The sequence below is a fragment of the Cyprinodon tularosa genome, unplaced genomic scaffold (assembly GCF_016077235.1).
Source record: "Cyprinodon tularosa strain WSP-4 unplaced genomic scaffold, ASM1607723v1 ctg359, whole genome shotgun sequence".
Lineage (NCBI taxonomy): Eukaryota > Metazoa > Chordata > Actinopteri > Cyprinodontiformes > Cyprinodontidae > Cyprinodon > Cyprinodon tularosa.
The window spans coordinates 510,476-526,737 of NW_024039073.1; the positions used below are offsets into that span (position 1 = coordinate 510,476).

General features: G+C 38.7%; 1 protein-coding gene across 1 annotated transcript; it reads right to left on the reverse strand.

The window, feature by feature from the left end:
* Nucleotides 1–8,923: 8,923 nt before the first annotated feature.
* Nucleotides 8,924–15,937, reverse strand: LOC119790260 (kelch repeat and BTB domain-containing protein 11). Its single transcript, XM_038295732.1, has 2 exons — nt 15,440–15,937; nt 8,924–11,112 (listed from the first exon to the last, which is right to left on the reverse strand). Exon 2 carries the CDS (start codon nt 11,032–11,034, stop codon nt 9,136–9,138), a length of 1,899 nt encoding a protein of 632 aa, XP_038151660.1. The 5' UTR covers nt 11,035–11,112; nt 15,440–15,937; the 3' UTR covers nt 8,924–9,135.
* Nucleotides 15,938–16,262: the final 325 nt, after the last annotated feature.

Sequence of the window (16,262 nt, forward strand, 5' to 3'; positions counted from 1 at the left end):
CCCTGACTGGCCTCTTTCGCATGCAAATCATATCTGAATTTCTCATTAGCATAAATGCATGAGCAACTTTAAATGCTTTTAATTTTCAATCTCGCCCAGCAGAGGAGTAATTTGTCACTGTCAACATGGGAGACTAAAAGGGTGGTGGTGGTGGTGGGGGGGTGGACCAGAGGGAGCCAAGGACTCCATACTAAACCGAAATAAGAGAAAGATTCTGATTTACTAATTGACTGATGTGTAGCTCAGCTGAGTTGCCTTGAAGGTGTAAATAATTTCATGCACATTCAAAATGACAAAAAATGGAGAGGGCGCTGGATGGATGTGGAAAAACACATTATACGATTCCTTCTCTCCAGGCCATACTTTTCTTGGCTAATTCTAATTTCCTGTCTTTTGCATTTTACTCTGTCTATCTGAACAGATCCAAGTTTGCCGTTTTAGTGCATAATCACCCATAATCAACTGGAAATTAAAAACAAAATCAGTTTTTTTTCTTATGAAGTCCTTGCCATCAAAGAGAACTAAGCCGCTCAAGGCTTTTCAGTAGGAAGCACAAAATTGTTCCTGCATCTTATCCACACAAATGATGGCTATTTAATTTTACATTTATTTCCATCCTTTAAAGACGTGAGGGGAAATTGAAATGCGTTCTTAAAGCTAAACTACAAATACTTTTTTCTTCATGTTCAGGCAAACTTTATCCACTTAATTTAAATGGAGGTGAAAACATCTTGGAAAAATTAACAAGCTTTCTGTTTAAATGACTAAAGCCAATTACTCAAGCATAATTAGTATTCCATGAGAAAAGCATAGGTGAGTGCAGCAATACGAGTCGTTCATAAGGAAGGATCCTGTAGGACTGTGCCACCAGTGATGCCCTCATATCGATGTTGACACTCCTGCACACAAAGGACTTATTTCAGATCTTAATTACTAATTAAGTATTTTCTTTCTTTTGGATGCAGCTATAGAAAATGATGAAAGATTAAATAATAATCACCAAATGACAAACCAACCACAGTCAAATTTACAGTGACTTACCCAAATATTTATACCCCCTTCTGATTTCTGCCATGCAAGAGACTCAAACCTCAATGTACTTACCATAATTTGAAATGATAGATAAAAGACAAAGTTTAGATCTGAAAATTTTAGCTGCATTTATTATAAAAGTGTACAACCAGCTGCACTGTAAATGCTCTAATAAGAAAAAAAGAAATCTTCCTGCCGGCGATTTAATTTCAAAATAAATGCTGCTATTCTGTGAAGGCTTCAGAGGTTTCTTAGAACATTTGTAAAAGAGCATCATTATGAAGACAAAAAAAACCGCATTACACAGGTCAGGGAAAAGGTGCGGGGACGTTTCAAGGAAAATTAGGTTATAAAACATCTGAGGAAATTTTGAATGTCTCATGGAGCGCTGTTCAGTCAATAATCTGAAAATGGAAAAATCCAACTGAGAATCTGTAGCAAAACATTTATATTGACAGACTCTGAATATACCTCCTAACAAGAAAAACGAAAAACTTTTCAAAATGCTATTTAAAACATTTGGAATCCATCCATTTATTACCTTTCCCTTTACAGCCATGCACTATTTTCATCTGAAATTCCCCTCAATAATAGTTATTGTTTTTTTTTTTTACAACAAAACTAAAAAAAAAAAAAAAAAGCTTTAAAGAGCAAGAATATCTCTCTGAGAAATTGGAATAAGAAAGAGCAAATAAACTTATTTTAACTGAAGCAAACATAATGATTCGAAAGCAAACAACTAGACTTAAAACAAATACTTAGATACACTTAGACAAATATTGCCTCTTATCTCAAACTGTGGAGATAAGAGGCAATATATAGTAAATAGTCAAAAAATGTGGAAGCATTTATTTGCTTCTTTACAATGTGAACTCTGCCCTACTTTGAAACATTATTTAGCCAAGCCCAACTACCAATTACCACCAGATAAACAGTGAAATGTTTGAACACAATCTTAGTAAGACCACACAGAAATAGGGTCTGTTTTCTGATCTCAAAGCTAAAAGTAACAAAGTCAAAATTGAATTTTATTAATCTGGAACAATAATCTAGTAGTAAACAGTTCATATTTGAATTGTTTCTTTGGTGTCTATAAGAAATCCAAAAAGAAAAGGGAAACTTCATGCAATTTTACTGTGTAACTTTCCCATAATGTGCACTTTAAGATACACTTTTGAAATCGACTAAAATATAGTATGTATTGAATCAATTAAACCTTCACATAGCTTGACCGAATGAGCATCTAATAGGAACTTATGTGGCTATGACAGATAGGATTGCTTTTAAATGGTAAATGTCATGATCCATTTTGTGGCCTGACTTGTAGATTTACTAAGAATCATATTCTGACCTAGAGCTGTCTCAGAAAGCAGAGGGTTCATGAGCAGAGGCTTGAATCTAAAGTTGAGCTAACACTGCCCCCCAGTGTTCACTGAGAGAAATCAAACTGTCAGTCTATAGAATCCCACACACACACAAATCCATATAAAGTGGGACCTCTACTGGGTAAAAATTATGTACATGAGGTTGTTATTATTTATTTTTTTTTTTTTTACCTTGAAACAGATATTTTCTTTCATGTTTCAAGGCTATTTGTTAATAGAGGAGGGAGTTTGAGTTAATCCCAAACCTTAATCAGTTCTTTTCTATATAACCAGACTGATGACTTGGAAAAATCATAAAAAAAAAATAGATTTATGCTGATTTTTAATGTTTATAAAAAAGATCTTAATACAAAATTTAAAGAGGAAGGTGTCAGAATTAGGAACATTAGTGCCACTTCTTTGCTTTTTCCAGGTAATACCATTTTGTTATTGTCTTGAAATCATTGCCTTTTTTCCCCCCATTAATTACTGTAATTCTGAGTTTTAGAAATGCATTCTTCAAGGTGGCTGCACCTTAAGGAGCTTGTTGCTCTGCTGGCTTGTTTCTGATCTTTTAAAGTTATTTTGGTTTCCTTCGTTTGGGGTTCAAAATTTCTTCTTTTTTTTCAAAGTTTTTGCCTCTGGTGTTGGATGCTGTGCAACTGGAAGGATTTTTTCCTTAATGAAAATTTGTTGTAATGCATAAGTGTAATATCCATAGCAAGTTAGGGATTTTTTTCAGTTGGAGGTAGCTCGTTAACATCTCTAAAGCTGAAATGATAATTAAACTACTTACACACAGGTAAGTTGAAAAGAAGGAACTGAGGTGGGTTGTCAGTGCATTTGAACAACAGGTATTGTCATCAAGACATGTTGCTGTGAAGATTTGTCCCTGCAGTCAAGATATTAAACTGTTGGATGTTGGTTTTCAGCCATATTATTTGCCCAGAGAGTTTACCAGTGTTCTGTTACTGACATTTTACATTCAACTTTCTGCCGTTGCCGACACTGCATGTGAGGTAATCAGCTCTACTGTTGCTGAGCTCCAGTCATAACGACCAAATGCATTTGTGGCAATAACTGGTTATTTTAATCATGCCTGAGGTCTTACTCTAGAGAGGAGGTCTTACTCTCAGGAGTATGACCTCCTCTTAGGAAATCCGATCTCGTTTGTTTTTGCTCAGTATCAGCCACTTTATAAGAGACAAACTGCATTAAAAAGAAAAAGATGGTCACAGTAAGCTGAAAAAACCCTGCAAGGTTGTTTTGAGCTATCGATCCCCCCAGAGTGGCAGTCTGGGGGAGTGGGGGATCAAACTCCCAATCTCAGGATTCAAAGCCCTATGCCATGACCACTAGGCAACTCCCACCCTATTGAATCACTGCACCTCTGACTTCCCGTACCAGACTGAGTCATGTCATCTGCAGATACACTTAGATGACTGTGCAATGATTGTAAGAGGATTGTAAATATCAAAAGAAAAAGGAACAAGTTGAATCCTGACAATGCCATGTCATGTTAGAAGAAGTTGGGGTATTGGAAGAGTTAACATACCTTTTTGTTCACCTGGACAACAAACTAGACTGGACACGCCACCGTAAGGCTGATTACAAGAAAGGACAGAGCAGACTGCACTTTTTAAGGAAGCTTAGGTCTTTCAGGGTTTGAAACAAGATGCTAAAAATCTTCTATAAATCTGTTGTGAAGAGTATGATCTTCCCTCCTTCATCTGCTAGGGTAACAGCCATCTTAGAGTTAGTGTTAATCTTAATGTTCTGAAAAAAAACTATAATACGTTTAAGTTGCATTTTAGTCATTATGATATGTGATAGTTTTATCCGCTTTTAATCGACTAAAACCTAAAAAGGTTTTTAGTCGACTAAAACCGATCACTTTTTAGTCTAAAACTAGGCTGAAACCTGAAAAGGTTATAGTATCTGACTGACAGCTCTTGCCTAGATTCCACAATAGCTGGGTATAGTGCAGTTAATCATTGCTGTTTGGCAGAAAACTTTGATTTATAAAATTCAAAGAAACTTTTTAATGAATTAATGCCCTATTTTATATATTTTTTTAAAGTTTCTCACAAAAGTTTACTCAATTCTTCTTCCTGAGCACATTTGGCTTCTTAACTTGGAGGAGCAGAATCTAACCCTTGCTCTTTCAAACTCTGCTACAAGCAGGTCATGATTGATTTCAGTCAATTCAGAAATAGTTTCTTAACCCTAAAAAGAAAAGGAAAACAATCAGATTGTATTTAACAGTCTTTATTAGGATGATGCTCATTGTTTTCCATAATATTCTTGATTTTCCTTGTGAAATCGTCTCCAGAGTTTCAAGAGGAGTTCCCAGAAAGGAGTATATCAGCTTGTTGAGCTTCCTTAAGTCATTTGATCTGATGCTGTTACTACAGCAGGTGACTACAGAAGAGATCACACTGTCCACAACAGACTTATAAAGGACATGCAGCATCGTCCTGGAAACACTGAAGGACCAGTCTGCTCTGTCTATTCTGGTAAACTGCTTAATAGTTGTGTCTCCGGTTCAAGCTTGTTGTCCAGGTGAACACCAAGGTATTAAATCTTCTCCACCACTCACACTTCTTTACAGATGATGTTAATAATATTCTATATATTCCTGTTTCTTCTGGAATTTACAACCATCGCTCTTGTTTTGTTCACATTCAGGATCCAAGGATTGCTTCAATCCATCTCCATCTCTGTTTGTCTATTTCCCTTTTTTTACTGTCTTGACCTTAAGTTGCTTCTGTGTTTAATCCAGTTTCCCTGCCTGAATGCTCCCCTTTTCTTCCCAAGCAGTTCCTTCAGATCACTAAGGACCCAAGGCTTATTAATGGGGAACCATTTTACTACTTGATGGGGAGGCTGTTATCTACATAGAAGTTTATGTAGCCAGTCACATCCTCTCCCAGTGCCTGAAAGTGAATTACAGTCTGTAGCCTCAAAAGAACCATGCAGGTCTTCTTCAGCCTTCTTACAGTTCTTTTTAATAAAAGTTTTCTCTTATTAAATATAATTTAAATTCAAGAATACTTTAATAATCCCAAAGGGAAATTAAATGTTGCAGTAACTTACAGTTGTTGTTTTTTTTTCTATGAGTCTGTATTGGTCTGTTTGCACCATATCTGGAGAAGCCTCTGACTGAAGACACTTTGTTGTTGTTTAAAAATCTTCTGAACACAATGCTGGCTCTTTAAGATAATCTTCTTCACTTTATGAAGGATTCTCTTTTGTGAAAACATCACCAGAGGTTCTGGAGAAGCTTTTTTTTTTTTTTTAAAGTAGACCTAGGGTGTCTGCCTCACAGACTTTCCATTGATGGAAGGCAGAAAATCACCATAACTTACAGAAATAAAGGCTTTTAATTAACATGCTAACCAATAGATATGTGACTATATGATTAAATAATGTTTACTGGTTGACATACATTAAATATCTCTGCATTTCTACACCTCTAAGCTGTCTGTCTCTGGTTCTTTTTCCTGTAAAGAGATCACTCAGGAATAACTATTTAAATAACACTTCATAACTTATATGTATTGAATAACCAGGAGACATGACAACAGATTGTCATAGAAATTGTAATCTGGCTCAGATCGGAGAAGTTACTTAGAGTTTACAGAAGGCAGCTGCTCACCTCTCAGGAAATGGCCCTGATTAACAGTTAAAAAGGCATTTTATACATCTCCAGTCTGCCACATCATCATATTTTACATCATACACCTTAGCAGATGAGTAAACATCCATGGCTGCAGCCTTATCAAAATATTACACTTCGTTCTTAGCCGAAGGACACCGCTCTCATTCCATTCCCAAATCTTTGCCACGTACAAAATGAAGATTATAACTGTATATCCGGACAGAGGAACTGTTCTTATTAGATAAACTATTGTGGAAAACATCAGTTCTGACAAGCAACAGGCAGCTAATATTAAGGTGTAAAAAAAATCACCATTGATAATTATCCTAAAACCCTTATTAGATACTGTTTTAGAAATCATCCAATTGGTAAATAGAGGGTGTAGTTTAATTTCAGTATAGATACAGCCATGGTAACTATAGAGTTCCACTGAATAAAATTATTGTTTGTAGTTTGGTAAAAGCCACGCCGTGCTGTCCATCAAACATATCAATGTACAAACATGTGTGCTGCGGTGAGATTATTATAAAATAATTAAACAAAATTTCTGGAGTACATAAAAAAATGTGAGGTGGGGAGGAAAACTAACACTGCATAACACCCTGAAAAAACCATCCTGTGAAACACAGTAGTGGCAGCATCATGCAGTGAGGATGCTTTTCTTAATCAAACAAGGGGAACCTATAGCATGAAACCGCATTGAAATATGTAACCAATTATGGATGTAAAGTGAAAGATGTGCAAATTTTGCAAGACACAGTTTGGGAAACATTAACATTACATCACATTAATTTGTATGTAAACTTATGCACTTTAATGTAACGCATCATCCCATTTTCAACACTGTTTGAGGATGCTCAGATGTATTTGCTGCTACATGCGGTTATAGAAAGAATCCTCTAGATGGCGATGCTGCATCATTTGGTTCCAAGCCCCCAAAACAAACATCAGAGAAACAGATAACTGCAGACATAAAATATATTTTATTTGAAGCACTTTTTTGTTTACCGATAGACACTATCCAACAGCTCATTTTATAGCCCACTTCAAATGCCACAAACATCAAGACATTTCCAGTCCATCACAGTAGATTCAATGCTGCCAATATTCATACAAGGAGCTAAAACCATAAAGCTAGAAAAAATAACAAAACCACATCATTTTGTTACCTTTATAGTCACAAACAAATCTGTTCCAGTAATATATCAGCATCAGCTTCCATAAAAACAAACTGTTATTGCAGCAGCAAAACTGGATACAATCTAGATTATGAGAGAGATTTAGAGAGGAATGTATTTTAATGTGCACAGACACAAGAGCATGGCTTAATACCATCATAAGACAAACGTATCTTTGTGTGTGAAACCTTGGAGGGATTGATTCCTTAGTAACTCAAGATATCATTGTACCTTTGTGACTGAAGGCCTGCATCAGCATCATGTGAAAACCAGAGGGGAAAGTTTGAACGGAGAGAGATGAATTTCTGAGATGGACTCTGAAAAAAAAAGGGGCTATGGCTTTTTTAAGTCATAAAGACTCAGGATTCTGTCATTAGTTCTAAACCTGCTCTACTGGTGTTCACTACAAGGGAAGTATTGTGTTCTCAATGTAAAAATAAATTGGATATCTGTTTATTGTGCTTTGACTGTCTTACAATCTATTTTTGGCAAATTGTTAAACCATGTTCTTGAGAAATATTTGACCCCCAGCAGATTTCATCAATAAACGTCACAGCTTACAGGAGATCCAACTGTGCAGTAATGCATTTGCATAGAGCCTCCTCTTCCATCATTCATAAAGCACATGTCCAGTTTTAAAACACAGTTCTTAGCAGAACACTGATATTTGTCACCAAAATAACAAACCGCATATATATTCTGTATAACGGCTATTCTAAATACAAAAGTGCACCAAACAAATACGCACCCAAAAGTAATAACTTTCATCATGTCATGTTCTACAGACAAATAAAATGTTGCATTCATTCAACATAAAAAAGGTTTTCCTTTAAGGCTTTACTTTGTAAATCCAATAAATCACCATGCAAGTTTGCACATTCCATTTCAAGCAGGCAATGAGACACCGAGATATAAAGCTGACACAAAGAGAGCAGGTGAGGTTTTCTATTTATTGCAGTTTTACTAAAACATGGTAAATGTATTTTTCTGGATCACTCACCCACACAAACAGGGGCGGATTTAGGAAATTTGGGGCCATAGGCAAAGACGGGCATGGGGCCCTTTGAAATGGGAAGACAACACATAAAACAGACCCATTATACAGATACAGAAATAAATATAGAATAGACATACATTATTTGTTCTACCCTCTCTTCTTATGCATTTTCTTGCTTTTTTCCTTTGTTTTCTTTTAACCCCTTTTCTTTTCATATTGGCAATGTGCTCAGCTAACTTTTCGTGCTGTCTCAAAAGGAATGAAGGATGTTTTCCAATCACTAAGCTCATTCTAAATTAGTTGTTTGCTCCTTCCTGTTTTCACTGTAGACAAGCCATGATCTGCTCATCTGTTCTCCTTTTTTTATTTGAATAAAATTGCATGTTGCATGAATCATGACAGCAGACAAGAGAGAGGAGAGCAGGAGGCGGGGTTACTAATCTACTTGCTCTGGAGAGCAGAGTTCGCTGCTTTTATATATTGTCGCCACAGTCTCCAGTAGCAAAAAAAGCATAAAAAGTTGCTAGATTTGGCGCTAGAGGGGTCTGAAAAGTCACTAAATATAGCGAAGTTGGCATCACTGCTTTTTCCTCTGTTTGTTTTTTAAATGGAATGGTTTGCTGTCTGTTTGGACCTTTCTGAACATGTGCAGCAAATGGACTGATCCAATGTGGCGGACACTGAAGGGGGGGCTGAGACAAATTTAATATTATAAGCATTCTGATGGCATTTTAATGAAAATATTTTTATCAAAAACATAATTAATGTGCACAAATAAGTAATAGCGGTATTAACCATACATGTAAAAGGAGTTTTATGAGCCCCCCAGGAACCTGGGGCCCCAGGCAACTGCCTAGTTTTGCCTAATGGTAAATCCGCCCCTGCCACACAAACACACACACATTATGTCACTTTTTCAGGTTTATCAGGCAAACTAAGAACAAAAGGAAAAAGGACACCCTTTGCCTCCAGAGGAGCCTTCAGCGCATCCTCGACAAAGTAGTCATTCTCCTCCTCCACCACAAACTGAAGGGTCTGGCTTTTATTCACGCAGTAGATGCAGTTCCCGATAACAGCACACCTGAAGGGGAGATGACTCCCATGCCTTTGCGACGCACAATCGTGCCACATTTTCACGATGGTGTTGTACTTGAAGACACTGATCCCTTGCTCTCGATTCACATCGAATCGATAAATGAAACTTTTCAGCGCCACCATGTCGCTGGATTTCTTTCTGCTGTTGTTGTAGGGGCACTCCTGCCACTCGTCCCTCTTTGAGTCGTACTTGAGGAGGCGGTAGAAAAGGGAGCCTCCTGAAACGTAGAGCTCTCCGCTGCAGGTGGTGGCTTCGTGGGCCACTGCGAACGCCCCCTTGGGCAAGGGGGCAATCATCGTCCAGCGGTCCATCCGAGGATCGTATTTCTCTACTGTGAACAAACATTCGCCTCCGATGGCGTACAGGCTGCCATCCATGGACACCAGCTTTAGTTGTGCTCGGGCCTGGTTTAAAGGTTTTATTTCAGCCCAGCGGTTGGTGACTGGGTTGTAACAAAAGACCTTATCTGACACCTGACCCTTGTCCTTATAGCCCTTTATCCCCCCGGCCACAAACAGGTAGTTGTGCATGGTGCAAATCCCGCAGCCTTTAGTGTTTACATCATCTGGGATCACAGTCAGAGGTCGCCAGTCGTTTTCAGCTTCATTAAAGTAATATATCATATGGTTCTCCTCTGAAGACCCAATAGACAAGGGGCTCTGTGGGCGACTGCCACAGCGGCTCGGCGGCCGACTACCAACACGATCAAACACGTCATTTACCTCTGCAACCATCAAAGTCTTTTTCCCTTCCATTCTCTTCTTCAAGATCAGATCCCTTTCAGACCCAGTAAGGCGTCCATAAACTGCTGGGTCTTTGAGGATCTGAAGGAAGTTGTCGCTCATGAATCTATAGGCAGTCTCCTTCAGCTCACTGAGTCGCTGCTTCTTAGCGATGGTCAGAATCTCATAGCAGTTCTCTGCTGTGATCTGCTCAGACATGCGGTCCATGGCCGCCTGAACAGCACAGGGGATCTGCAGGATTTTAGCTCCTGTGATGACATCAACCACATTATCCTTGCTAACACTGATCTGGGAGGTGTAAATATAGTCAATTAGTGTTGACAAAGTCTTATAATTCATGCCCTTCACTTTAAGGATGTTACGCGACAGTCGTGCTTTGAAGTAGTCACTTTTTTCTGCAAGGACAGACTTGTGAGCATTGATGGTCTGTCCACCAACTTCAATCACCAAGTCAGGTTCTTTTGTAGTTTGTGCAGCGACAGCTTCCTGGCTGCTGTCATTGCAGCCTTTTGGTTTTAGAACTGACCAATCATTTTCCTGTCTGCTTTGATTTCCAGGGTAATCTGCATTAAAAGACACTTTAGCTTTGGACCCGTTGTGGATTTCTGGACCTTCACTATTTTGCTGCAAAACAGCAAAGGTATTAGACACACCAGAGTCTGCATTAGGAGAGTTGTTTGAAATTCCAGTATTTTTAGAAAGTTGATCCGCTTTTGAGGTATAGGAGCTGCTTCCTTTCAGATGATCACAGTGGTTGTTCTCTATCGGCCTTCCATCGAGCAGGTATTCCTGCTCAAACACTGGAGGAGAGCTGAAATCTGTGTCCCCTTCCAGGAAGCCCTGGACGAAACCTGGACATACATTGTTGTTGGCGAGTGTGACGGGGTCAGGGTTCATGTTGCGGGTGATGGCATCAGCCTCCACAGCGATGGCTCCTCTTCCCTGTCTGAGGCTCTCGTTCATGTCACTCAACTCAGGCGGCGTCCTCGAAGGCCATGATGAGAGATCAGACAAATCGTTCGGTCTGTTTTCTCTCTGACTCTAAACAGAAAAGGAAACAACTGGAGTTAAACTAAGATGGATATAAAATGCAGTGCTTTGAAAAAGTATTTCTCCCTTTACAGATTTCTTCTATTTTTGTTGACATTTAGACAAAGACAGCATGAGTAAGTTTAAATTGCACTTAACAAAGGATTTTTTTTATTTTATATATATATATATATATATATATATATATATATATATATATATATATATATATATATATATATATATATATATATAAAATTGACTAACAGGTCAATTGTGGTACACAAGATGAGTTTGACTACAGAAAGTACTCCAATATATAGAACAGAGAAACATACAATATACACACACACACACATATTTATTTATGTATATATATAAAACACACAAAAAAATATAAAGTATGCATATACATATATATATGCATATGTATATGCATATTTTTCTTCCTGTATTTCAGATAAAAACAATGCAGATGCCATTCAGGTCACAGCTTAAACAACATGTATTAGCAAATTCAAAGAAAACATTAACAGTGGAAAACAAATGTAGGGAGGAGCAATGCAATCACTCCCTTTATCTCACAGCTGTTGAAAATGTTAATATCAGCCTGTCATAAATTATATATATATATATATATATATATATATATATATATATATATATATATATATATATATATACAGGTGCTGGTCATAAAATTAGAATATCATGAAAAAGTAGATTGATTTCAGTAATTCCATTTAAAAAGTGAAACTTGTATATTATATTCATACATTACATACAAACTCATATATTTCAGATGTTTATTTTGTTTAATTTTGATGATTACAAATGACAACAAATGAAAATCTCAAATTCATCATATCAGAAAATTAGAATATTGTGAAAAGGTTCAAAATTGATGGCCCCTGGTGCCACACTCTAATCAGCTAATTAACTCAAACCACCTGCAAAAGCCTTTAAATGGTCTTTCAGTCTAGTTCTATAGGCTACACAATCATGGGGAAGACTGCTGACTTGACAGTTGTCCAAAAGACGACCATCGACACCTTGCACAAGGAGGGCAAGACACAAAAGGTCATCGCTAAAGAGGCTGGCTGTTCACAGAGCTCAGTGTCCAAGCACATTAATAGAGAGGCGAAGGGAAGGAAAAGATGTGGTCGAAAAAAGTGTACAAGCAAGAGAGATAACCGCACCCTGGAGAGGATTGTGAAACAAAACCCATTCAAAAATGTGGGGGAGATTCACAAAGAGTGGACTGCAGCTGGAGTGAGTGCTTCAAGAACCACCACACACAGACGTATGAAAGACATGGGTTTCTGCTGTCGCATTCCTTGTGTCAAGCCACTCTTGAACCACAGACAGCGTCAGAAGCGTCTTGCCTGGGCTAAAGAGAAACAGGACTGGACTGCTGGTGAGTGGTCCAAAGTCATGTTCTCTGATGAAAGTAAATTTTGCATTTCCTTTGGAAATCAAGGTCCCAGAGTCTGGAGGAAAAGAAGAGAGGCACTTCATCCACGTTGCTTGAAGTCCAGTGTAAAGTTTCCACAGTCAGTGATGGTTTGGGGTGCCATGTCATCTGCTGGTGTTGGTCCATTGTGTTTTCTGAGGTCCAGGGTCAACGCAGCCACATACCAGGAAGTTTTAGAGCACTTCATGCTTCCTGCAGCTGACCAACTTTTTGGAGATGCAGATTTCATTTTCCAACAGGACTTGGCACCTGCACACAGTGCCAAAGCTACCAGTACCTGGTTGAAGGACCATGGTATCCCTGTTCTTAATTGGCCAGCAAACTCTCCTGACCTTAACCCCATAGAAAATCTATGGGGTATTGTGAAGAAGAAGATGCAATACACCAGACCCAACAGTTCAGAAGAGCTAAAAGCCACTATTAGAGCAACCTGGGCTATCATAACACCTGAGCAGTGCCACAGACTGATCGACTCCATGCCACGCCGCATTGCTGCAGTAATACAGGCCAAAGGAGGCCCAACTAAATACTGAGTGCTGTACATGCTCATACTTTTCATGTTCATACTTTTCAGTTGGCCAACATTTCTATAAATCCTTTGTTTTTATTGGTCTTCAGTAATATTCTAATTTTCTGATATGATGAATTTGAGATTTTCATTTGTTGTCATTTGTAATCATCAAAATTAAACAAAATAAACATCTGAAATATATGAGTTTGTATGTAATGTATGAATATAATATACAAGTTTCACTTTTTAAATGGAATTACTGAAATCAATCTACTTTTTCATGATATTCTAATTTTATGACCAGCACCTGTATATATATATATATATATATATATACACTATATTGCCAAAAGTATTTGCTCACCCATCCAAATTATTGGAATCAGGTGTTCCAATCACTTCCATGGCCACAGGTGTATAAATTCAAGCACCTAGGCATGCAGACTGTTTTTACAAACATTTGTGAAAGAATGGGTCGCTCTCAGGAGCTCAGTGAATTCCAGCGTGGAACTGTGATAGGATGCCACCTGTGCAACAAATCCAGTCGTGAAATTTCCTCGCTCCTAAATATTCCACAGTCAACTGTCAGCTGTATTATAAGAAAATGGAAGTGTTTGGGAACGACAGCAACTCAGCCACGAAGTGGTAGGCCACGTAAACTGACGGAGCGGGGTCAGCGGATGCTGACGCGCATAGTGCGAAGAGGTCGCCAACTTTCTGCAGAGTCAATCACTACAGACCTCCAAACTTCATGTGGCCTTCAGATTAGCTCAAGAACAGTGCGCAGAGAGCTTCATGGAATGGGTTTCCATGGTCGAGCAGCTGCATCCAAGCCATACATCACCAAGTGCAATGCAAAGCGTCGGATGCGGTGGTGTAAAGCACGCCGCCACTGGACTCTAGAGCAGTGGAGACGCGTTCTCTGGAGTGACGAATCGCGCTTCTCCATCTGGCAATCTGATGGACGGGTCTGGGTTTGGCGGTTGCCAGGAGAACGGTACTTGTCTGACTGCATTGTGCCAAGTGTAAAGTTTGGTGGAGGGGGGATTATGGTGTGAGGTTGTTTTTCAGGAGCTGGGCTTGGCCCCTTAGTTCCAGTGAAAGGAACTCTGAATGCTTCAGCATACCAAGACATTTTGGACAATTCCATGCTCCCAACTTTGTGGGAACAGTTTGGAGCTGGCCCCTTCCTCTTCCAACATGACTGTGCACCAGTGCACAAAGCAAGGTCCATAAAGACATGGATGACAGAGTCTGGTGTGGATGAACTTGACTGGCCTGCACAGAGTCCTGACCTCAACCCGATAGAACACCTTTGGGATGAATTAGAGCGGAGACTGAGAGCCAGGCCTTCTCGTCCAACATCAGTGTGCGACCTCACAAATGCGCTTCTGGAAGAATGGTCAAAAATTCCCATAAACACACTCCTAAACCTTGTGGACAGCCTTCCCAGAAGAGTTGAAGCTGTTCTAGCTGCAAAGGGTGGACCGACGTCATATTGAACCCTATGGATTAGGAACGGGATGTCACTTAAGCTCATATGTGAGTCAAGGCAGGTGAGCAAATACTTTTGGCAATATAGTGTGTATATATATATATATATATATATATATATATATATATATATATATATATATATATATATATATATATATATATATATATATATATATATATTTATATATATGTGTGTGTGTGTGTGTGTATACCATTCAATCTTTAATATATATAGAGACATTTATGGGTTATTTTTAAAATGTATAAAATATATATTTTTTTATATGTGCAAGTCTTCTTTTATTCCAAAAGTTTGTTTGCAACATTTTTACATTATATTTCATAAATTAGAAGTTAATGTTGAATAACGAAAACAATATAATTAAAACCAGAATGTAATCAATCTGTAAGGGGGAGGTTTTTACCTTTCCACTGCGGTGCAAAGACTTTTTTATTCTCTAAGAGGCGCCATTTCTCTATAAAATCAATCCGTTGATCATCTATTATTATTAAAATGTAACAATTTCTTTAGATCGTGTCGCCAGACACGTGAAGTGAATGGAAACGGTTCCTACAAAGATCCTGAACATTCCGTCAGAGTCATCACTCTGTCCTTTAAATGTGCTAATCTGGAGACAATTAGAGCGCATGCGCAAACGGAGTTGACTCCGTAGTGATTTTAACCTGATGGCCTACATTTCTATTCTTTTTTTAAAAACTACATAAAAGCTTATTGATGTATTGTACTGTTATCGCATTGAAGACACAGGAACACTTTGACAGAAAGATGTTCATCTATTATGGATCACAGTGGATCCAGGGTATTGCTGTGAATCCATTGAAATGAAGTGACCTACCTCTGATTCTTTGCTCTGGTTAACCAGGTCGGTAGCAGCACTTTCTATCAGCTTCTCCAAAGCTCAGTTACATAAGGCGGCGCTGATCAGGCAGCCGGTCTGCGGTTCAGTGACTCTCATAGCGGGATATCCCTTCCGATCAGAGTGGATCCGCATCTCCTCTCTACTCCTGCTGCATTGACAGCGCGATCCTCAACTCTACAGCGCTCAGAGAAACGAGGCAGAGCGATCAAGGAGCTGAGCCAGGTCACACCTCCTCCTCCTCCTCCTCCTCATCAGCTCCGCCGTGTCATTTCTTCCACAGGATCGGAGGAGCTGCGCACATCCAGAGTCCCTGTTCTTCCCTCTTCTCCAAGGAAACTAGAGCTTTCTCTCTCTCTCTCTGTGGGGATTCCAGGTTGGAGAGTCAGTTTTCGTTTTCAAACCGAAATAAGGAGGTTATTACTGATCTAATCCCGCCCTCTTCACAAATAATTAACCCTACACTCAGCGACGCGCAGCTCCTGGTCTGCTTTGCGCGCAACAGACGCGTCCAAGAGATGCGACATTCCGTCACGCATGTAGGATAATCCGCCACGGATGGCAGAGCAACAAGAAGCAGTAAACGTTTTATAAAATGGAAAACTTAATTTAGTCCAGTAATTGAAACTCATATACTGTAGACGTTCATAACAGTGAAATAGTTTATACATACTCATACAACTATTTAAAAAAGCCTAGACCAGCGGTCTGCAACCTTTAATATCAAAAGAGCCATTTTGCCTCTAGACTTGCTAATTCAGTTAAGTTCAGTTTATTTATATAGCGCCAATTCACAATACAT

Coding starts and splice junctions, on each gene's coding strand:
- LOC119790260 (XM_038295732.1), bottom strand. CDS start 11,034: ATGAACGAGAGCCTCAGACAGGGAAGAGGAGCCATCGCTGTGGAGGCT.